This window comes from Vombatus ursinus, unplaced genomic scaffold (assembly GCF_900497805.2).
Source record: "Vombatus ursinus unplaced genomic scaffold, bare-nosed wombat genome assembly UNPS02001287.1, whole genome shotgun sequence".
NCBI classification, from domain to species: domain Eukaryota; kingdom Metazoa; phylum Chordata; class Mammalia; order Diprotodontia; family Vombatidae; genus Vombatus; species Vombatus ursinus.
Window position 1 is genome coordinate 6,678,779 of NW_020941065.1, and position 23,520 is coordinate 6,702,298.

A 23,520-nucleotide genomic window follows, 5' to 3' on the forward strand; every position below is an offset into this window, starting at 1 on the left:
ACGTGACTTTAAAAAAACTGACTTTTATTTCTCATCCTTGAATCGTAAAAGTCACAAGCAGCTTCCTAATTGTAGTGTAGAAAGGAAGGAAAAGGATTTAAAATACAACTGGTGTTTACATTATTCCTCATGGTACCAGTGGCTGTATGAAGATCACTTGTGAACATGGGACACCTGAAATATTAGTCACATAAATTTTAGTCTTACGTGCTCAAGATACTGCTTCAATGATAATCTTGCTGCATTTCATATTCTAAGGAATTAGTAAATTAGATGGCTCACTTATTGATAAAAGTTCTCCTTAACTCAACAGTGGATGTTGACTTGGGTCCTTAATAGAAGGGTCTTAGATCTTGTGAACTTTGGTAGCATAAACTTTCAACAGATAGAAGATGGAATCAATTCTTTGTCAGCCAAAAGAAATTCCGTGATTCCTCATCAGAAGCCACAGGGGAGGGGGAAGTGTCGATTCCACTTTGTACTCCCTACCTAGTAAAGCCTCTCACGATACATTCTGTGAAATAAGGGCTTCCCGTTTTATTAAGACTACTTAGGAAGTGGCCTCCACTATCTTCCTCTTATGCCTCATCACAGTATGAAGGTGACTGTGCCGCAGGGCACAAGCCCCGCTCTTGGAGAGCTTGTCAGCCCCTCCACGAAGCTGCAGAAGGGGTACCAGTTAGTGCTGGTGGCAGGAAGATCAATGCAGCTCCATGAAGTACTGAAGCCTCTTGGGAGGTGATGAATATACTTGGGTCCTTGGATGGCAGGATAGAAACATCACCCCTGTTTAAAATAAACCTTTTTTTTTTTCATGATTCCCCACACAATAAAGCCGTGGCTTCGCTTCCCTCTCTCAGCAGTCATGTTTCCCACATCACAGATCTGGAGCAGAAAGGCTCTCAGAGGACTTCTCTTCTAGGAGAGGAGGAAACCGAGACCCCAGGAGGTGAAGTGAGCCCAAGGCCACATGGACCACACAGTGTCAGAGGCAGAATATGATCCCAGGTCTCTCGACTTGAGGCTGTACTCTCTCCTCCAAACTAGGCATTAATGGTCCATCCCTCTGATGAAAGGGCCCTAAAGAGACTAATGTAGTAGTATGCCAGCATTCTACCGAAACAATGAATACAGATAAAATGGTGGGTCTAAGGAAAACAATGTGTCATTTCCTTAAAAAGAAATGCAAATATTACAGTTTAAAAGGTCTTGAAGAATTTGGAATCAAGGATTAGATTAGGTTGTAAGCTCCTTGAGGGCAGGGACTGCCTGGCACATAGCAGGTGCTTACTGTTTATTGATTAACTGATTGGAGGAAAAACCTGAACCTCAAAGTTATTTTCATTTGGGGAGGCAGGGTTGGAAATTGAGTTAAGCAGCAAAGACTGATCTCATACATATATCATAAAAATACCAGTTGAAACAATGAAAAACCAGATGCCTCCATACAGCTATGAAGTTTGATGTACAGCTGTTGCGGTTATGTCATGGTTTTCATCTACCATTGAGAAACACAAAATTGTACCTTAAACAACTTATGTTCAGAAAGCACAAATAAATATGTTGTTAATGGTAAACCACGGAAAAACCAGTAGCAAGGACAAGAGTCATGCAATTAGAAATGCACCCTTACTGTAATCTTAACACCGTTTCCTCCTTTACATGCACACCACCATTTTAAAAGCCAATTATGATGTCTTCATCAGTCCACACCACACCCTTTGATTTAAATAGCCTGTTCATTCAGCTAAGCTCTGATGATCACTCATACCCAAGGACCACCCCCCCCCCCCCCCCCCCCCCCCCCCCACCCCTGTCTTGTTTGTCAAAGTCAAAAGCAGAGGAAAAACAATGACAAACTTGACTTTATAAATTAAAAGTATTTGCACTTGGCTAAACAAAGGCATGGTCCCTGATACTCTGAACCAAGAGCAAGAGGACAATTGAAATGTTTAGCTACCACTGCTTTTAAGGATTCAGCTGAGACAAGTGTTGGGCAGCAGTCCAATTTCCCAATGAGGGAGATTATCTTTACTTTATCACTAAAGAGAGCTCAAGGCCCAGTTACTTTTACAAACAAAACAACATTATTAACTGCACTTCAAATCAAGACACAGAGAGAATTAAACTGTGCTGTTAATAAGTAGACAACTTAAACTAAGGCTCTGGAGCCATGGCAATAGAACCGCCTCCTCTAATTTCGAACATTATGGATAAAAAGGTCACTGACCAGTCCACCAGGATCTTTTTTCCCTGCTACAGTCTATCAACTGCATGTTTACAATCCAAAACAATTCTGCTTGAAGAGGAATCACAGTTTATAAGCCCATCTTGCTTCCATTCTATGACTTCAGCACCACCTTTGCCAGAAAGGTTAATCCTGTTACTAGGAGGTTCTCTTTCTGTCTTTTGAGCAGAGCCGAGGGGCCTGGCTCAGAAGGTCCTGTATGTGAGAAACTCTTTCATTTTCTTGGGTATTGGCAGTGCTAAGACTTGGTAAGTTGTGAGGAAACTCCGAAGGGCTTTCCGACATAAGTGCTTCAGTGATGATAGGACCCTGGGTGCTGTCCAGAACTGGACGTGGCCATCTCTTGTCCTGAAAGGAAACAAAAACCACGGCGCTAAGAATTTTTCAAGCCTCTAAGCAGGAATAACATTGACTGCATGTAAAAAAGGCAGATTCGAATTCCAATTTGGGAAACAGCATGATAGCCAAATGCAAAAAGTCTGCACTAGAATCTGTAGCATGGCACAATCCTCGTTAATGTATCTGTGTTCCAATGACCATATGTCTATCAATATAGCCAATCCCAAAAACCTGGGTTACTGAACCAGCAGTAAGCAGGAAGATGGCCACCAAATGAATTAAGAAAGTTACTTCTGGCTAGACTAAATCAGGGGTGGGGAACATACGGCCTTCAGGTGGCCTTCGAGGTCCTTAAGTGAGGCCTTTTGACCGAATCCAAATTTTACAGAACAAGTCACTGTAAACACTGTTCTGTTAACAGTGGCCAGTTCTGTAAAATTGGGATTCAGTCAGAGGACTGCACTTAAGGACCTAGGAGGCTACAGATCCCCTACCACTGCTCTAAATCCTAAGTTTCCACGTAACTCTATGTCATTTTATAATATTGTGGCCTTTCAGTAGGAGGACATACAACTGTCTACCACCACTATCACTTATACCACTATTAAGTCTTCCAGGTAAAAAAGAAGTTAATTAATTAGGTAATGTGGCAGAAAAGCAAATATAATCTTATATACTGACATCTCACTACATTAAACTAAAATTAATTCATCCAGAGCCCACATATGCACACCCTCCAATGAGGCAGCTCACAACCCCTCTGGTACCTTCAAAGATGATCTTTGAGTTGCTGAGGCTGATATTCTGCTATGGATCTCCTCCCCCCCGCATCTGATAAGAAGTCCCCTCCTTCATTTCTTTCCATCATAAGCCACAGAGCTACATAGGGTGCTCCGTAAAAACAGCCACCCCATCTGTTCAAGTCAGAGATATACACACCCCGTGGCAATAATTCCACCATGTGGAAAAAATGTGCAGCAAAGACCATTGGTCATAGGAGCGAATGCAACTGGAGTTCTCAGTTCCAAAGCCCAGATCCTGAGCAGTCTAAATGAAAGAAAAATAGAAGGTTATTACTTAGTGACTAAGTGAGATTAAACTGTAGACACAGAATTGAAGATGTGTGCAGACTCCCTCAGGGGTAATCCACCCGTTACCTGTCATCTGCCACTGTAGCAAGGTATAAGCCTTCTGGAGAGAAGCGCACTGATCTCAGCGAGCTGGCGTGGACATCACGGGTATAATCCAACTGAGAGTCTAACACATGCCTGCAGGGAGGGAAAGAACCAGGATGCGCTGGAGTTGTGATTGACCCTTCTCTTCACTTCCTCCCGTCAAACAGGCAAACTTTCCAAGTGAAAATCCCGAGCTGTGGTCCGAAAAAGGACAGACACACACCTGGCGTCTGTCCTAACAGAAAAGGCACAGACAAATTCTAACAAGCCGACAGTGTTCCACCTGGGTTAAGATATGAACGTTTTGGTAAAGGACACATTTCCTTATGTAAATTGTGTCAAAGATCACATTTCCACTGAATAACCCTACACAACTATCTTCTACCCCAACTATGATGGTAACAATTACATTGTGAACCATATTTGTTATGTAAAATAGAAAAAAAAAGTCAATCCTAAGTTTTCAGGAACACCCCAATTCATTTTGGAAACCATGGTTTGAGCTCAGAAAACCCTACTTTGCTAGTGAACATCTTAAAACTCTGCCGCTCCCCAACGACAACTCTAAAGTCGGGCAGGCCCGTCCAAACAGAGATGGCCAGAGAGCTCACGAGCGACGCCCCGCCACACACACACCCCTGATGCAGAGAAGCGTTCATGAAACATCTTTCTCCCCGAGGGTTTCTCTGCTCGTCCCATCCCTTGCCTCAGACCACAAGGTTCACAAGCAGGCTCCAAAGCAGGTCTCACATCATCCACCCCACTGGGAAGTTTTGAGGAGGGATGCGGTCCTTACTGAAGGGTCCTCAGTTTCTCTCCAGTGTAGGGATCCCACATGATGACACTGGTGTCATAGGAAGCTGTGACAAGCAGGGCAGAGTCAGGGGAGAAGTCACAAGAAACCACACTGCTCTGATGCCCCTCCAGCTTCCTGATTAATGTGTAGGACCGCATGCTCCAGAGAAGAACCTGAAAAAAAGAGCATCATTCAGTTGCAGACAAGAATGGGGAAGGGCTTTCACAGAAAAGACAGAGGCTCCCCATCGCTCTCCCCTTGGCCTCAGGAAGACAGGTTAATCAAGCCAATGGCTTTGAATCCCTGGCACCCACCACCTATCCAGGTTACAATCTCCAAGGGCTGAGTAGAGCTGGCTTCAGCAAATCGAACCTTGGTGAGGGCTAAGCCCACCAAAGTCCTACTGATTCTGATGGCAGAAGCAGAACAGTATGTTCTCACTGTGTCAAAGGCACAGGATTTTACCTTTCTCCCTAGTGGTCCAGAGTCCTCTGGCAGCCCTGGCACCCTGTAAAGCCAAACCTGACTCCAGCTGTTCATGGCCCATGGGGGATGGTTCTGCAATCAGCGTGCTAAGCTAAACCTTAGGAGTAGCACTGAACCAAAGTGGGGCTGGGGGGAGTCTCCCTCTCCCGAAAATCTGAGTTATCAGCCAACACAGCTCTGGTCTTCCCCAAGCCAGCTGTGTGAGTATGCCACAAGACTCCATACAAATGCAGCATTAAAACAAAACCAAACCACCCCCAAACCCAAACCTGATTTTCTTTCTGATGGGTCTCCCATCACTGACTTGCCTATGTAAAGTTTCCGAGCCAAGCTAAAAGAGCACTTCATTACTTTATCACATAAAACATCCATTAAAGAGTGTTTCTGGACCTGGATCCTATTAGTGAACTGTAACCACATCAAGTGAAATGGAAAAGATGGGCTCACATCCACGTCCTCACTTTAAACTCTGAGCCCCTATGTAAACATTTCGGAGAGCTCGCTTCTGTTAAAATGCCAAACAAAGAGCTCTCCTTTGGAGAAAGGCTCAGCTTTACTCCCTTCACCTAACACCAGGTGCCTCCTACATGCAGGGACTTCCCCTTTAGACCCTGGCCAGGAGGCCTAAGGCAGCTGTCAAGGCACAGAGGCCAGCAGGCAGGCCACAAAAACATGTGGCCCTGTGCCTTTCGTGACCCAGTTTGTCTCTTCGCCAGCCCACAAAAGAGCAGCGGCAGACCCCTATTCTGGCTGACCTCAGGCAGTGGCGGAACAACTCCTAACACTGGCGACTTACAGACTTCTCTCCTGCTGCAGAACACAGCATGCTGCAGTCTGGGGAGATGGAACAGCAATAAACCCACTGCAGATGGCCAGACAGCACCTGGATCTGTTTGCCTGTCAGAGAAAGAGAAGCAAACAGTGACGAGGTTGTGGGGGAGACTGGAAATGGCGACAGGAGCATCCGGGGCTCCACACCCTCATCACAGCCAGCCCAACCTCCACCGACAGAACGGGAGATTCTTAATACTGTTAAATCTGGTCACACGTTCAGTTAAGTCACCAGAAAACATGAAAAGTAGGCCAAATGCTCCCACAGGGAATCACAGACACATTTTGCAGAGAGCTGTGGAGCAAAACGTGCTTTTCAAGGCCACCAGTCTTTCCTTCACAAGTAACCTCCGATGGCTGCCCCGTTCAGAATGTTTCTTTACTCCTTACTTCACAAAGCCCTTAACAGAGTAGTTTCTCACTGCTCTAAAAATCACGTTCAAATCCCAGACTCTAAATGTTTCATTATTAAGTCCCCTTTTTACTGGTAAATAACACCGTTTTTAACTGGATTATGAAAAATTCGTTAAAAATTGTGTATGGCCATAACACATTTTAACCTTCAAGTTATAAGATCAAGTTATCAATTCCTCAGAAAGATGACATAGATGAATATGCTTATGCAACTTCCCTCAGAGGAGTGATAAAGGAGACTGTATAACCGTGGAAGAATCACTGACTTCACTATAGTTTTTCAAAGAAAAACAATTAATTCAAGACACTCCTCCTCCCCCATTCCCCAGGAGGTCCTTGACCACCCCTCCCCCCTTGGCCCTGTAGGCCCTGCTCTGCCTGAGGCCACACGTCACCCTCCAGCCACCACGCATTCCTCAAAGATCTCCCTTCCTCACCCTGACACCCCCTTGGTCCAAAGCTTCGAGAGCTTTCCCACACTGCTTACATAAAAGCTACTGCTCCTCCTCACTCTGACCCATGTGGAGTCTGGGGATGCAGCTCACATATCTCTGCTCACACTGCTTATGTGTGCCTAACCTCTGGCAAGTTGCTGACCTCCCCTGGGTCTCAGTTTCCTCAGGTTTTTTTTTTTGGTTTTGTTTTGTTTTGTTTTTTGGTGAGGTAATTGGGGTTAAGTGACTTGCCTAGAGTCACACAGCCAATGTCAAGTGTCTGAGGCCAGATTTGAACTCAGGTCCTCTTGACTCCAGGGCCAGTGCTCTATCCACTACGCCACCTAGCTGCCCCTCAGTTTCCTCATTTTTAAAGAAAAGTGGTTGAACCCAGTGGTTTCTAATCTCTCAATCTGGTCCTCAAAATCCAAGATTACTCTCCCAGAATGCCACTTTAAATATATACTTACCCTTCTGCACTCCCTGTCTCAGAAAACTAAATTTATTCTTGACTTGTACAGAATGCCAGCCTTACCATCCATTCTGACAACATTCTGAATTTTCATTCTACCTGGAGGCCTCACCAGGATCTTCATAATGTTTTGGGACACTTTTAAACTTAAATAACTAAAGTTGTATGATAGGAATATATAGAAATAGCATTTAAATGAAAATGTACTGAAAACTTAGAACAACTCTATCACACAGACAAAATGCATTATTTCCAATCCGTTTGAAACCAAAATGGCTGTGACAAAAGGTAACCTGGAATCGGGATTTTATAAACAAAAGAAAAATACAATTCACTCTTAAACGGCATTTACAGTCTGCATCTAAAGAACCAACCACCAGAATCATTCCAGTTTTAAAACTGCACGAGGCCTTTCTCCTGAGGCCTACCATCAGCGTCTCATTTGTCCCAAGTTTCTAACAGCTGCCTGTTTTAAATTATGAAGGGCAGCGCCTCCCACAGTGCCGAGCACGAGGCCACCCACAGCATCAGGTGGTTTTTCACAGCACTCCCCTTGCCTTCCCTGGTTTTGTGATAGAGCAGCAGGAACCTTTTAATGGTGCAGTGAAGAAAGACAGTCACCTGGCCACAAGTGGGAAGCCAGAGCCTCGGCTCTGCCAGGAATACCTGGGGGAGGGGGAGGAGTGTGCTTCCACTCAGTTCTCTGCCCCTCACAGCACCACCTCTTCCTTCCCCCACCACTACTCCTTTGGGGAAGGAAAGAGCATGCAAATATATGTTTTTATAACGTTCTCCTTTCAACTAAGGACCAACACTGATAGCTCCCTCTATGGAACCTTGTTCTAGGCATAATTCCCTAAAAAGATGAAACCCTTTATCCAAGGAAAATTACGCTAAGCTTGGAATGCACTTCAAGGAGTTTAATGGTTTCTTTTTTTTTAAATATCTATTTCTAATAAGAAACATAAGCCCTGGGTCCAGCACAGTCATTATTATCAAGGATCTAAAAGAGATTTAGATCCAGATAATATATTTTTCCATTTCGCAGATGGAAAAATGGCCAGCATTTTCTTATGAACTCAGGGAGCTCCATCACATCCATACCATCTTTATTTAGGTCCCAAATTCGAAGAGTTTTATCCCGTGATGCAGAAACCAAAATCAAGTTCCCACTGGGCGTGAAGCTCAGATCTCTCACCACATCCTGGTGGCCAGACAGATTCAAAAGCAGTCGCCCTAAGGACAGAAACATGGGCATTCAGTCAATTGCGCTGGGGGTGTGACTGGCAGCATTTTATTATAGACGGCGAGTAAGAAGGTCACTGCTACAACTATAGGCAAACCAGCAGCCAGGGCCCCCTAGAAATGGGTCAGCCCCCTGCCTGTGGCCTCAGTCTTCCCCATGGGCTTCCTACCTACCTGTCTGCACCTCCCAAATTTTGATCTGCCCGTCATTGAGTCCTGTAGCAAGAATAAGGCAAGAGAAATCCAGTGCTTGGGGGCAGACTCGTGCCCAGAGCTTCCTACTGGGTGGTGACGGCCACGGGCTGAAGGCCAAACCCCACACAATCTGACCACAGTCCAGCGTCTTCTCCTTTGGACTGCCTCGCCCCTTGGGATCTGTTTTGCTGCTTCGGCTTTTAGGCTCAAACCCTCTGGGGATGCTGCAGGAAGAAGCAATTTCTTAATGATTCCTTACTTTTGACATTAGAATTTCTAAATATTTAAAGTTACACGAGAACAAGTGGGCTGGATGACTCTTCCTTTTCACTCCTTCTGAGAGTTTTACTGACCTTTGCTCACCTCCATTCACCACAGCCTACAGGAAGGCCTGGGCCAGAGGTGGAGAACCTTCGGCCTCGAGGCCACATGTGGCCTTCTAGGGCCTTGGGTCCGACCTTTTGATGAGTCCAAGTTTTACAGAACAAATCCTTTTACAAAGGGGATTTGTTCTCTGAAGTTTGGAGTCAGTCAAAGAACTGCACTTGAGGACCTAGAGGGCCACATGTGGCCTCGAGGCCGCAGGTTCCCCACCCCTGGCCTGGGCTAAGTCTAGCCATGTCACCAAATAAGTCCCTGTCCAAGCAGCTCTCTGGAGTCGGGAGTGTGGAAAGGAAAAATGCAGTTTTCTTTTCCCAAGGAAAAGCTGTTTGACAGACACTCTGGGCCTGGATATGGAGCTACTCTACTCCACAGGGAACAAGCTAGACCTAGTGGGGATTTGAAGAGGAAACCTCTGGACTCGTTCTTTATATATGGAAGTGTTTCTTTTGTTGTATTACACAAATCATGACAAAAAATAAAAATGAAGAATAAGTTTCTAATCGGGCTTAGAAAGACCCAAAAACAGAAAATTCTGTCCTTGCTAATGCAGCTGATATGGCAAATGTTAACTTCCTCTCTTTTCTCCACCGTGCTAATAAATGAACGTCTTTCACTTGACTTCTCTATGATAGAGTCTAACCGGGGGCATGGCCAATGAAGACAGTTTTACCCTAGAGCTACAGAGATTACAGAACATTCTAGAGATAAAAGGGACTCCAAAGGTCAGATGACTTGCCCAGGGTTGCAATGCTAGTCAGTGACAGAACTAGAACCAGAACCCAGGCCTGTTTCCCAATCTAGTGTTCTGTAGGACACATCATCTCACATAAAAGACCACGACCAAGCAAAAACACAAACTATGTGAAACCAGTTTCCCCAGGTTTTAATCTAAACCTGCTGAAGTTGATTTCTGCTTCCATTCTCAAATCCAAGAACAGAGAACTTCCAAAACTTCCCCCAACCAGGGGGACAGAATCCATACCCCACCGAAATGAGCCCTGGGGCAGAGCTGGGCTGGCCTGAGGACTGGAGCCTCAGTACTTCAAACATGTCTCACCCCATAGCTACAACCTGGACCATCAGGCAGACGCCAAGACTCGTCACATGCCTAGACAGCTTTCTCCCTCCAGTCAAAGACCCTCTGAACTTTCCCCAACCAGGAGAAGATAATCTACTGTGGAGTGGCCTCTGGGGCAAAGCTAGCCAGGTTCAGGTGTGGAGGTCAAGCCCAGGATTCCACGGAGCATTGAACTGACCAAGAAGAGTAAGACTTAGAAACAGAACTCCGCCATCTGTCCTCCCTCCATGCTCTCCACCCGGCCCTTCTATCTCTTGCTTAGGGATTGAGAATCCAATCCACATACAGTTACTATAAAGGGACTGACAATCCACCGTCCTAGGCCCCACTTAGAATTCAAGAGTTACAGATTACTGAGGTAGATATTCCCTTCCTTGACCACTACACCATGTGCTTTCATACCCATCAGTGCCGACCCCATCCTCCCTCTGTCCCTATCCTACTCTCCCCCTACCCTCTCACTGTGCTCCCTGGACCCTTCATATTAGCCCTGTGCCCTACACCCAGAAAATAATTGATGTAGATTTTGTATTTTATTTCCTATGTGCACACTGTTTCTCCCCAATAGAATGTAAGCTCCTTGAGGGCAGGAAACATTTCTTTGGTTTTTGTTTTTATATCCCCAGCACCCATCAAATAGTGACAAACTCAATAAATGTTTGTCAATTGAATATTAACTCTTTATTTACATGGACAGAATCGACACTGAAAAACATCAAGAAGTTTAGAGTTTATCTCTGTGTATCCTGCGACCCTGAAAATTTCAACATTTCGGAGGATCATGAGGACACACAGGTGGTCAAACTGATCTGAACCCATCCTTCCACTCCTCATTCTGCTACAGTGAGGCTCAGTGCCTCATAAGAGTTTCAGGTCCAGTTATCTTAAAGTATGTCTCCTATTTCTATGCAGAGATTCCTCTCTTCAGGCAAAAACCATGTTCCTGAAAACCCTCACATAAATCAAATTTTATAAACTGTACAATCTAAACGTACTCAGAGAAATACTTCTCTGGACCTCATTTTCCTCATCTGTAAAACAAGGAAGTTAGATTATATGATCTCTAACATACCTTCCTGCCCAAAAAATCTGTGATCTTGCCATTTAAAGAATCACGTGGTGAATTCTTCTATAAAGTAAGCAAATACTAATTTGCTGAACTAACTTTTTATCTGTCCAGATTTTCACCTATCATCTCCATTCAAAGAGGATATACCTGTGGCTATGTTCTTACAAGGAAATCACAGCCCATTCCCATTTGCCCTCATTTAACTTCAAGACTTTCTTAGAGAAAGAGACCAAAATCTCCATTTGCAGAAGTTAGCTGGCTTGCCCACGGATACACAGCTAAGAAGTGAGAAGAGCTAGAATTAGAGCCCAATTCTCTCAAATCTTAATTTGATATTTTTTCCTCTAACCTAGACTTAGCAATAAGTGGCTAATTTTGAGAGGGAAAGGAACAGAAACAAAAGACTTATTTTGGAAATAAGTTTTATGGAAACAAAAGCTTCTAAAGTTCCATGTGTAAAAGCCACACAAACAGCTGGCTCTCAGGATCAGGACTACTGCAGAGAGCAAGCCAGCCCAGGCAAAATCAGTGACCCAGAAAGAGGGGCATTTGGCCTAGGAGGAGTTCAAGGAATTCAACTGTAGAATCTACTGATTCCATAACACTTACTAGCAACTTTTGACTTCCTGGTTTCTGAATCTGGCCAACATCAAAACTGTTAGTACTTTAACATGGTACAACAATACACTGAAAAATGTTAGCTCTGAAGCCTGAACCCTGAGTTCAAATACCATCCCTCTGACTTCCTAACTGTTTGACCATACCTCCTCTGAGACTCAGTTTCCTCATCCACAATAAGATGAGGGAGTCAATCAAGAAGACTTCTGAGGTCCCACTCAACTCTAAATCTAGGACCTACAAAAACAGCCTTATGTACTTAGCATCAAAAACTGATTAATTATACCTAAGGATGCCATGCAAATAATAGGTACATAATGGGTGTTTGTGCAAATGCTTAATATGGTTATATGGGATATTAATTCTCCCTCCCCATCACTGTTCCCAATTTTTGGGCCATTTTTCAGCCCCCCCCCCAGTTCCACAGGGAATACATAAGAAAGGATTCCTTTTTAAAGGTTTAAAGGGGACATGCGTTTACAAATCATCAAAACCAACCACTCTAGTATTTTGAAAAGCCCTTCCCTTCTAGGAGAGGATGGCATACTACTTACAACTGTTCCTCAAGGGGCCATGGAATCAGCTTAACAATACAGTGTCCTTGAGACCAGGCAAACCAGGAACCATCAGGGGAAAAAGCAACACTCCAGGTCTCACAACTGGATTTCCAATCAAACTGGTGCGGGCGCCCTGGCTTCAGCTCAGCCAGCAGCAAAGGAACCTCTGGGGAAGAAAATGGCATCATGATTGAAATACTCTCACTTCTAACCAATGCTGTATTTGAACCTGGAGCCCCAAAGAACACATTCTCACTGCCTAACTGGCTCAGAAATTCTATAAATATCCTGCTTCCTTCATGGGCTCTTCTATTTCAATGTCCCACAGCAATAAACAGGAGCCACAAATCACATTCCATCCCCATTACTCAAACTCTGGCCAGCGCAGACTACCAGTTAGCCATGACTTAACCTTTGTACATGGCACCTCTGTACAAGTGCCTATTACTAATGAATGAATGCCAAATGATTCCTTTACCTAAGAACGCCAAAAAGGGGAAAACAGCAGGGGAAAAACATGAAGCACTAGAATGTTAAGCATGTTGCAGACTTCAAGACCCTGGAAAAACAAACAGAAAGGCCTTCTCATGTCGTTATTCCAATCACGGTCCTGAAGAGAACCAGGGACCTGTGACATCTGTAATCAATAAAAAAGCACAAAGACACGGAGGAAAGGCCTAAGTGAATCTCGAGTTCCCATACTGCCTCGGCTTCTTCAGCACTCAGGAAGTTGAAATGGGAGTATGGCCACTTTTACTGTACATTCCACACCGCTCCTAGGCGATCACAGGACTACAGAAGTGAAAGTCGAACCTCCTCATTTGGCAGATAAACCCCATGGACCTGAATGCCAGCAGGGCAACAGCTACTCCTAGGTAACATATAAGCTGGCCATACACCATGAAAGTTGACAATGCTAGCACCATCCTAGGTGGTCACAGTCAAAGGCAAAGCATCCAGAATGAGGGAAGGAAGGGTTCCAGAATATTTCTGGCCCAGTTGAGGCCACTTCTGGAATGTGTCCAGTCCAGTTCTGGAAACCATATTTTAGGAAATGCAGGGACAAGGTGGAGCTTCTACAGATTACAATTACAATGGTTAGAGGACTTAGGAACATGCCAAATGAGAACTGTATGATATGTGGTAGTTCTCATCTGGAGGTGACTGGGAAGAAACATAACAGTTATCAAGGGTCTGAAGGATTATTATGTCAGAAAAGGAAGTAGCCTTATTCTGCTTGGTCTCAAAGGCAGAACAAAGATCAAAGGGGAAAGCTGCCAAGATAAAGATTTAGGATGATTAGGAAGAATTTCTTAACAATGAAAGCTCTGCTAAGTGGAATGGGCTGTCTTTTTAGAAGCTGAATTTGCTCTCATTGGAGGTCTTAACAATAGCTAGCAATCATAGAGCACTGAGGTTTGCAAAGCACTTTACATGGTATTTCATTTAATCCTCACAACAAACTTGTAAGGCAGCTATCACTTCCCCCATTTTACATATAAGGAAACAGGTCGAGAGAGGGCCTCTACCCAGGATCACAGAGCTAGTAAGGGTCTGGGGCAGGATTTGAACTCAGGTCTTCCTGACTCCTGATCCTTACTACCAAGCAGAATGTAGATGACTGTTCATTGGGGATGTCATAGAAGGGCCTCTTGGTCAGGTCTGGCCTGGACTAACAGGCCTCCTCAGTTCCTTCTAGCTCAGACTCTGATCTGGAAACACAGGCTCTCAAATTTAAAATTCAGCCTGCTCCTTATACTTGTACTACAATTCATACAGTTAATGGTTCAACCTTTACCTGATGTTGACTTAATTTATCTGACTTCAGTGTTTCCAAAGACCTGTGACTCAGTTAGCACAGGCATTCCCCGTACAGCCGAGCGATCTGGTGATAAAAGCTCTGGACTTGGAGTAGTAAGATATGGGTTCAAAACCCAGCTCTGCTACATAAAACTTGTACCACTCTGAGAAAGTCCATTCTCTCTGAGCCCCGGTTTCTTCATCTGTAAATCAAGAGGACTGGACTACATGACATCTAAGGGCCCTCTCCGCTCTGAACTTGGACTCCTCCAAATATGTGGATGATTTTCATGAATGGCCACAGCCAAAAAATGCATTGCCCAATAGCTAACATTCTCATGATGGAACCGAACAAGGCTGTCACAAGCCAAAACTTGAAGGCTCTCAAGTTTGGAAGGGCCTCCCAGAGTCCACTGGCAGAGACTTTTAAACAGGGAACTGGCCAGGATGTAGCAGAAAAAGGAGAAGAGGTGGGGTCTAAAGGCCTTAGTCTGAGTCACAGCTCTCCTCCCACTGAATGCCCGCCCTACATGACCTTGGCTAAGTAACTCCACCTCATCACAAAATGGGGGAGGGAGCTCAAAATCTCAGGACTCCTTACACTACGGATTATATCTCCACACTACAATAAGGCGTCAGGGCACAACCTTAGTGGAGGGGTACAAGATTATTAAATGTATGTGCATATGTGTGTGTATATCTTCACATATATGTAATTTAGTAAATTCACAATTTTTGACCTATATGGCTACTTGTTTATAATGTAAAAATACGCATATAATACAGAGCTTATCTCTCACTTTATATAAGAGGTGTATACCTAAAAAATTATATTGAAAGGGAATTTTGACAAATCAAATTTTATAGGTACTAAGGGAAATCACAATTTATAAGTAGCCTATGAATTCTTTTGCAAAGAGAATCTTTTTTTTAAGTAAATCCAGGTTTTAATATTGATTCACTTAAAGATATATACATTGTGTATACAGACATGTTCACTATGTGTCACATCTGAACTTTTATTTTATTTACTCATCTGTATATGCAGAATACACTCAGAAACAAATGAAAAGAGAATAAAATGAGTAATTCACTGGACAACATATATCTCAAACATGCATATTTTGTTGAGCGTTTTTTGGAACAACTCCGTTTTCTTCAGTCTGATAATTTACAAACGCTTCTTTCTCCAAATGATATTATATCCACTCTTTACATAATGCCTTATTATGTACTCACTAACAGTGGTGTAACAAACATCAGCCAATCTGGGGGAGGATCTCTGTTCAATACTGGCCTAACCCCTCCCTAGTCAACCTCCCAGAAAAAGCTATCTACACTCATTGTCTATGCTTCCTCGGCCCTCACCTCTTAACTCTTTTCAAACTGGCTTCCAACCTCATTACTCAACTCTAAAGTTAATTCTCTAGAGTTAACAGTGATCTCTTAATTGCAAAATTGGTTGTCTTTTTTCAGTCCTAATCTTTCTTGACCTTCACCTCTCTGCTGCATTTGACACCACTAACCAAGCTCTCTCCTCTCTGAGCTTTCATAACAATCCTCTCTCCAGGTGCTCCCCTTACCCATCAAACCAGCCCTTCTCAGTCTCCTTCCCTGAATCTTTATCCATATCAATGTCTTAACTGTGGGTATCCCCCAAGGCTCTGTCCTAGTCTTTACACCAGTTCTCTATGCTATGATGAGCACCCAGGGAATGAGGTTTAATTATCATCTCAATGTCAATGACCTCCAGATCTATACAGCCAGTCCCAGTCTCTCCCTAAGCTTCAGACCAGCAACTCCAATTGTCTATTAAAAATTTCTAACTCCATGTCCCAGAGTCATCTAAAATACATGTCCAAAAGAGAATCTATCTTTCCCCACTAACCTATGCTTCTCCCAAAATTCTCCATGTTTATCCAAAGCATCACCACTCTTCCAGTGTCCCAGGTTCATAACCTGGAGGTTATAATAGACTCCTCATTTCCTCTGTCTTACCCCATATGGACAATCAGTTGCCCAATCCTGTCATTTCTATTTCCACAGTATCTCCTCCATCCCACCCCTTCTCTCTACTCACAGAGCTACTACCTTCCAGCTCTATGATCCAGTCTAACCGTAGTTACTAGGAAAGAAGACTGTCACATCATAGAACTTAAAAATACAATAAACATAACAAGAGACCTTGGATTTGATGAAACTATTCCGGAAAAACTCATTTCCTTGGAAAGGCTATGTCAGCATCAGTGTTAAAAATAAGTACTAGAGTCTGTTTGGATGATCAGGTCAAGTGAACAAATGCAAGGATGCAAGGCACTGAGCTTGATACAAAGTAAGAGTCCACTGTCCTCTAGGACCTTAAGGAGGCTCATAATGCACCCTGCTGTCAACAATGTTAAGATCTCTTGCCATCCCTTTGTTCTGATTAAAAAGAAAAATGAACTAGAATCTCTGTTATCTTTACAAGCTCCCACCATCTCTGCCCACAAAATCATCAGGGATAGTATAAGATCCTAGACGCAGTAAAAGAAACAAGTTCTTATAAAGCTAGATTCACTTTTTTTTTTGAAAATCAAATGGGAGTCGTGAATCAGTGATTTGGAATTATGCAAATAAAGGGACTAAAGTGTCCACACCTTTGGATCCCTCTGACCCCCAGATTCCACTACAAGGCTTGTGTACCAAGAATGTCATTGAAAAGAAGTCCCCATAGACACCAAAGTATTCATAGCAGCAAATGAATGTAATGGAATATGACTTTGCTATAAGAAATGATGTGTACGATGAATACAGAGAATCATGGAAAGATTTACATGAACTGACTCAGTGAAGTCAGCAGAGTGTAAAAAGTCAAGAAAACAATACACACAATGACAACAACGTAAATGGAAAGTACCATACAAAACAAGTCAAATGTGAATGCTGCAAAATTACAAAAGAACAAGCCCTGCTTGAAAGATATGAAAAAACACCCTCAACTCCATCCCTTGTGGAGGTGGGAGGTGTAGTGTGGCAAATGGCTATTTTCAGGATTTTCTGATGTATTGATCAGATATGCTCTTTTCCCCCTTTTTTGTGTTTAAAAATACAATTTCTTATATGAGATGGTTCTCTGTGAGGTGGAAGGAATCTAGAGGAAATTAGGGTGATTATGGTTTAAAAAAAAAAGTGACTTCAATAAAAATGTATTTTAAGAAAAAAGAGAAATTCAAGGAGAAGCTGTCAAATGCAACATTCTACCTGGCTGCATCTAATGCTAAGGGCCAGGGCAAAAACAAAAAAAAGTCTCATCAGTTAAGCATTAAATAAAAAGAAAACCATCAGATAACCCAGACAGGAAAGTTTGCAGAACTACCACCACAAATTTCCCTGAATACTTACCTCACTTTGCAAACAAAGAAAATGCCATCTCCCAAATTAAAAAAGCAACAACACCCCAGGGGAAATGCCCTGACGGAAAATCAACAAATCTACCTGCAATCCCTATTTTTAATCAAATCACTTTGTGTTTGTAGTCCTAGAAGCACACAAGTGGTTAGAATTCTCCATCTTCCTTCCCCCTAAAAACCCAACTCTATCTAGTTCAATCCTATTTTCATTAGAATAACAAAATATTCTGGAATAATGCTGTCACCACCAACTTTCATTCATTCAAACATTTATTAAGCACCTACTATTGTGCCTGGTACAATGCTAAGCACTAAAGAAACAAAAGACAGTTCCTGTCCTCAAAGAGTTTACAACCTAATAGGGGAGATGCAAACATGCAAACAAACATACATAAAAGCAAGCTAGAGACAGGATAAATAGGACATAATTAAAAGAAAGAAAACACTGGAATTAAGAGGGGTTAGGGGGGCAGCTAGGTTGCACAGTGGATAGAGCACTGGCCCTGGAGTAGGGAGGACCTGAGTTCAAATCTGGCCTCAGACACTTAACACTTACTAGCTGTGTAACTCTGGGCAAGTCACTTGACCTCAATTGCCTGGGCCCTGGGGCCTGGGGCCTGGGGCCTGGGGGGAGGGGAGAGAAGAGGGATTAGGGAAGGCTTCCTCTCGAAGGTGAGATTTTAGTTGGAACTTAAAGGCAACAGACTGGATATCTGGGGAAGAGTGGAGAAGAGTTGGAAAGAACAAGGCGTCCAGGATGACACCTAGGTTTCCAGCCCAGGTGACTAAACAGTATAATTTAACAGTTCTCAGAGTATGATCCAAGGACCTCTCTGGGAGTCCCCAAGACACTTTCAGAGGATCTGTAAAGTCAAATATATTTTTATAATAATACTAAGATTTTTATATCTTTTACGTGGTAAATACCAATAGATACAACCCACACAAACAAAAGTTCTCTGGGGGGAATCTTCAATCATTTTTAAGTAAAAAGGGACCTGAGATCTGATTTAACTGTGTTTTCTTCCGTATCTCTCTTCTAAACCAGTCTTAGCATGTTTCAATGTATGCTCAGGGTTTATGGCCATAGCAGGATTAATTCATCTGTACTTCCCTTCCCCCAAACAAGATTATCTACTTGCAAGCTCTGAGTTTCTGAACCAATCAAAAGTAATATCAATTTATCCTAACTGCAGGAGGTACCGTGACAGGCAAGCACATAGATTATGCTTTGTATGTGGAAAAATCTAGTCTTCTCTAGCGGGATCCTAGAGCAGCAGAAAATCATGGGGGCATTCCATGTCAAGAGGATCTAGGTTTGAATCTGAGATGTTCAACTTACTACCTATTGGAGACTTTGGCCAAGACCCTTTGGGCAAAACTCATGGAACACAGTCGGCACTTAGTAAGTGCTTTTTAATTCAACTATTAAACAATGAAGGCACTGGACTAGATGATTTCCAAAGTCCCTTCAAGTTCAAGAACGAGAAGACTAGGAAGTAGGCCTTCCCCCTCTGAGGCTATACTACCGGACACAGAAACTGACTACCAAGTAAACCACTGAGATGGGGATACCAGAAATCATAATAAGCCACATTTATATGGCACTGGACATAACTTCATCTCATCTGATTAGCAAGTAACCAAATCTCTTAAGACATACCCTGGATTGTGCAGGAAACTAAAGGAGTGACTGAGGTCCTACATCTCACAGTTCCTGGAAGTAATTCAAATAAGCAGCTAACTTTCTCCTTTGAATAAGTACCAAAAGGGAGAAAGAACTAGTCATTGACACTAAGACAAAGCTCAAATGAGGAAGACGCCCTATCTTCCTCTTCCTCATTTAGTTTCCGAAGGAACTAGAAAATTCATTCCCACCACCAGCTTTTCTTGTCAGTCTCAAGGGTTTCCCTGGGGGAAAGCAGCCAATGGAAAAACTGGGGGATAGAATGCAGGTGGCAGGGTTATTCTGGCTTCCACCAAACCTCTGGGGGAAATCTGATCAACAGATGTGAGAAACAAGAGGCCAGGTTGTTTGGTTTGGTTTTGGGTTTTTGGTGGGGGGAAGGGAAGGGAGCAGTTAACAACATCTTCAGAGTTGCACCTCAACCCAACCTAAGCCACCACTGCAGTGGGCTGTGGGGGCAAAAACTGGGAGTGGACAGGATCTTGGGAAGAAGGTATTAGAATGAAGGTACGAAGAGTTGGGGTGAACAGGGCCTTGAAAGGATGTTCGAGTACAATGTGGTTTGGTGGAAATAGCCCTGCACTTGGTCTGAATCCTACCTCCCTAACTTTACCTCTGGACCTCAGTTTCCCCACTGCTAAAATAGGGATAAAAATTTTAGTAGCACATATATCAAGAGAGGTACCACCATCACAGGCGCCCACCTCACAGGACAGTTGAGCTCAAATGAGATGGGCTATAGAAATGGCAGCTATTAGTGATTTATTTCCCCAGTATAAAATTTCAGAATGAACTGAGGATCACAGATTTGGGGCTGGAAGGGACCTCTGGAGATCATCTGGTCTAACCTCTCATATGAAGAGGCAAGGAAGAACAGCTATTGAGAGCACATAGGACATTAAAGAAGGAGCTTATTAGAAGGCTGTATACTGAAGCTGAACAGGCTACTGAGGGAAAGGGTATATTCTGAGAAAGATACTGAAGGGTACAGCGGAAAGAGTACAGACTCTGAAATCAGAAGACTAGTTAGCCCACACATGTGACCTTGGGCAGGTCACTTCTTCCCTCTGGGCCTCAGTCTCCTCACCTGTGAAATGAGGGGGTTAGACTAGATAGATATTAGGAGAAGGAAGATACTACAGAATTTCCAGAGTTTGGAGAGGGCCTTTGAAGACCATCTCATCAATCCATCTCAGAACAAGAATCCCACCTACACCATTCCCACCAAGTGGTCTGGACATCCAGCCTCTGACTGAACACCCAATGAAGGGAAACCTACCACCTTCCCAGGCAGCCTAACCCACTTCTGGATAGTTTTAATTGAGAGGAAGTTTTTCCTTATACCAACACTGGGGGGAAGGGAGGAAGGGTTAACGGGCTAGAAGGAAAACTAAAACAATACTCTGGGGAGATAAGAATAATGAAGATGATAAAGAGGCAGGAAGGTATAATGTAGGGAGGGGAGTCCTAGAACCGAGTTCTCATCCTGCTTCTGACCTACCAAGGGTGAGAATGACCCTGGACAAGTAACTAAACTTCTCAGTGCATCAGGGAACTCCCTAGGACTTGCACATGGCAGAAAAGGTAGGGACTGATAATTTCCTCACCCTATACCAGTCCCTATGCCATCCTATGGATAAAGAACAGACTACAGGGAAAGGAAAAAGGGCATTAGAAAGAAGATAATGAGGCTGAACATAATACCGAGGGAGGCTATTTGGGGGAAATATGACATATGGATGGAATCCCACTGGAGTTGGCTTTTGGAGCATACACAATAGGTATAAGAGAGAAACGAAGATACTGGGGTTGAAGATCTATTTGGGGGTAAGGCCACTGAGGGATGAAAGATCACAGTGAGAGTTTTACACAGCATAGAGGAGGAGGGATTTGTGGGGTGAACAGAATGGGAGAACAAGGGCAATGGGGCTTGGAGAGGGAGAAAGTAAGCAGGCACCGAGGAAGGCCTGGGAAGGAAGAAGGTGAGTTAGAATAACTGAAGCCAAAAAAAAAAAAAACCAAAACCCTAAAACTCACCCTGGAGGGAAAAGCCGTAAAGGAAAAAAGGGGAATTCAAGGAGATAATGTGGGCCACCATGAAATGAGAGAAGTTGGGAAGGAAGGAAGACACTGGGGAAGTCTGGGGGACAACAGACGGTTATCCGGGTCCCCCCAATAAGGCAAGGAGGATACTGGTGATGACTAACCCAATGGGAACAAAGACAGACCCTGGGAAAAGAAAGCCCCTGGGGGGCAGTCAAGGAGGCAAATGGGAGAAGACCAATGAGGAGAGGTTGCTGGGGTGCACCCCTGGACAGAGAAGGTAGTGAAGGCACTGGAGATTATTGGGGTGCACAGAGCAGGACAGGGAGGATACTGGAGACTGGAAATTATTGGGGTGCACACAACAGGGCAAGAAAGACACAGGGGACAGTGGAGATTATTGGGGTACACACAACAGGGCAGGGATGATACTGGGGACAAGAGATTTTATTGGGGTACACACAACAGGGCAGGGAGGATACTGGAGGTTACGGGGGTGCAGACAACAGGACAAGAATACTGGGGTGCGCAGGATATGGGGGAGGGGGAAGGCGGTCGCCGAGTGGACACGAGCTGGGGGGCGTGGGAGGACCCCAGCCCCGCCGCCTCTCACCTCCGGCCTCCGCGCCGCCCGCGCCGGGCCTGGCCTCCATGAGGCCGCGGGGCTGGCGCTGGGCCCGGCCCCGCCGCTCCTCCTCGGGTCCTCGTCAGCGCGGGCGACCCCTCATGGCGCGGTGTCCCCGGCAGGGCCCACCCCGCCCGCCGGCCCCGCCGCCCCTCCCGCCTCCGCGGGAGCGGCCATCAGCTGCTTCCCGTCACGTGGCGCGGGGCGGGCACGAGGAGGACACCTCCTTCCGGCACCGCCTCCGGGAGGGGGGTACAGGGGTGGGGTTAGCGGGGGGGGGCGAGGACGGGGGGCGAGGCCAGGGAGGGGGCGCGGGGTGAAGGGGAGGGGAGATGATGGGACAGGAGAATAAGGGGGCGGGGCGAGGGAGTGGTGCATGAGAAAGAGGTGGGGTGAGGCTGGGAGGGGTGGGGCGGGGGCGGGGCCAGCAGGGTCGGAATCCCGGAGAAGGGGCGGGGCGAAGGATGAGGCACGAGACGGGGCGGAGCCAGGGGAGGACCCCAGGAAAGGAGCGGTGCTTGAGGGGCGGGGCCAGGGCTAGGGCCGGAGAGATGATGGGAGGGGGCTGATGGGCTGAAGGGACCATCCAGCTGGGTAGGAAGTCAATCAACAAGTATTTATTACGCACCTACTATGTGCCGTGCGCTCATCAGTCAGTTCCCTAACCAACCAACCATCACCTCTCAAGCGCCTGCTATTTACGGGGCATCGGGTACGAAGAAAAGCAAGAACAGTCCCTGCCCTCAAAGAGCTTACGTTCTTATTGGGGAGAAAAATGGTAACTGGGCGCAAAAATATATGTATACACAGTGACTGGACGATAATTTCAGAAGGGAAGGCACTAGGAAAAGTCATTTAACCTCTGTCTGCCTCTGTTTCCTAATCTGTAAAATGAGAATAAAAATAGCACCTACCTCCCAAGCTTGTTGTGAGGATCAAAGGAGATATTTGCAAAAGGGTTTGCAAACCTTAAAAGAGCCTTATAGTGTCTACCTATCGTCATCATTAGCAGCCAGGAGTGAAAGGGATAGGAAGATACTAGGGGAAACCATCTGAAGAAGGTCAGACTTGAGCTGAGTACCGATGGAAGTCAGAAAGGGACAGCACAAAGCATTCTAGGCATGGGGCATAGCCAGTACAAAGACATGGAGCTTGTGTAGAGCTGCCCGTAGGCCAGTGTCTCTGGATCATAGAGGGGGGTGGAAGGGAGTCAATGCCAAATAGAGGAATCTATACTTGATCCTGGAGGGAATAGGGAGCCAATGGAGTTTCTTGAGTAAGAGGGTGATCAGGTCAGAAAATCACTTAGGCAGTTTTAGGAGAATCATTTGGGCAGCTAGGTTGAGGAGGGATTGAAGAAGGGAGAAATTTGAGACAGGGAAACCATTGCCAGGGAGGTCATTCCAATAATATAGCAGAAAAGTGATGAGGGTCCGAGCTAAGAGTAAAGAGACAGAGACATATATGAGAGAGATTATTATTATTAATGTTAATAGCTAGAATCTACAGCTCTTTAAGGTTTGCAAAGCACTCTACAAATATTTCATTTGCTACTATTATTATTCTCATTGTATAGATGAGGAAACTGAGGCAGACAGAGGTCAAATGACTTGTTCAGGATCACTTTTAGAGCCC

At 44.6% G+C, this 23,520-nt stretch overlaps 1 protein-coding gene across 1 annotated transcript; it reads right to left on the reverse strand.

The window, feature by feature from the left end:
- Window positions 1-3: 3 nt before the first annotated feature.
- On the reverse strand, window positions 4-21,926 carry WSB2 (WD repeat and SOCS box containing 2). Its single transcript, XM_027862710.1, has 9 exons — window positions 21,874-21,926; window positions 12,339-12,507; window positions 8,615-8,859; window positions 8,300-8,431; window positions 5,841-5,941; window positions 4,559-4,731; window positions 3,745-3,855; window positions 3,527-3,634; window positions 4-2,596 (listed from the first exon to the last, which is right to left on the reverse strand). The coding sequence occupies exons 1-9, from the start codon at window positions 21,911-21,913 to the stop codon at window positions 2,434-2,436; spliced, it is 1,242 nt and encodes a 413-aa protein (XP_027718511.1). The 5' UTR covers window positions 21,914-21,926; the 3' UTR covers window positions 4-2,433.
- Between the last annotated feature and the right edge of the window lie 1,594 nt (window positions 21,927-23,520).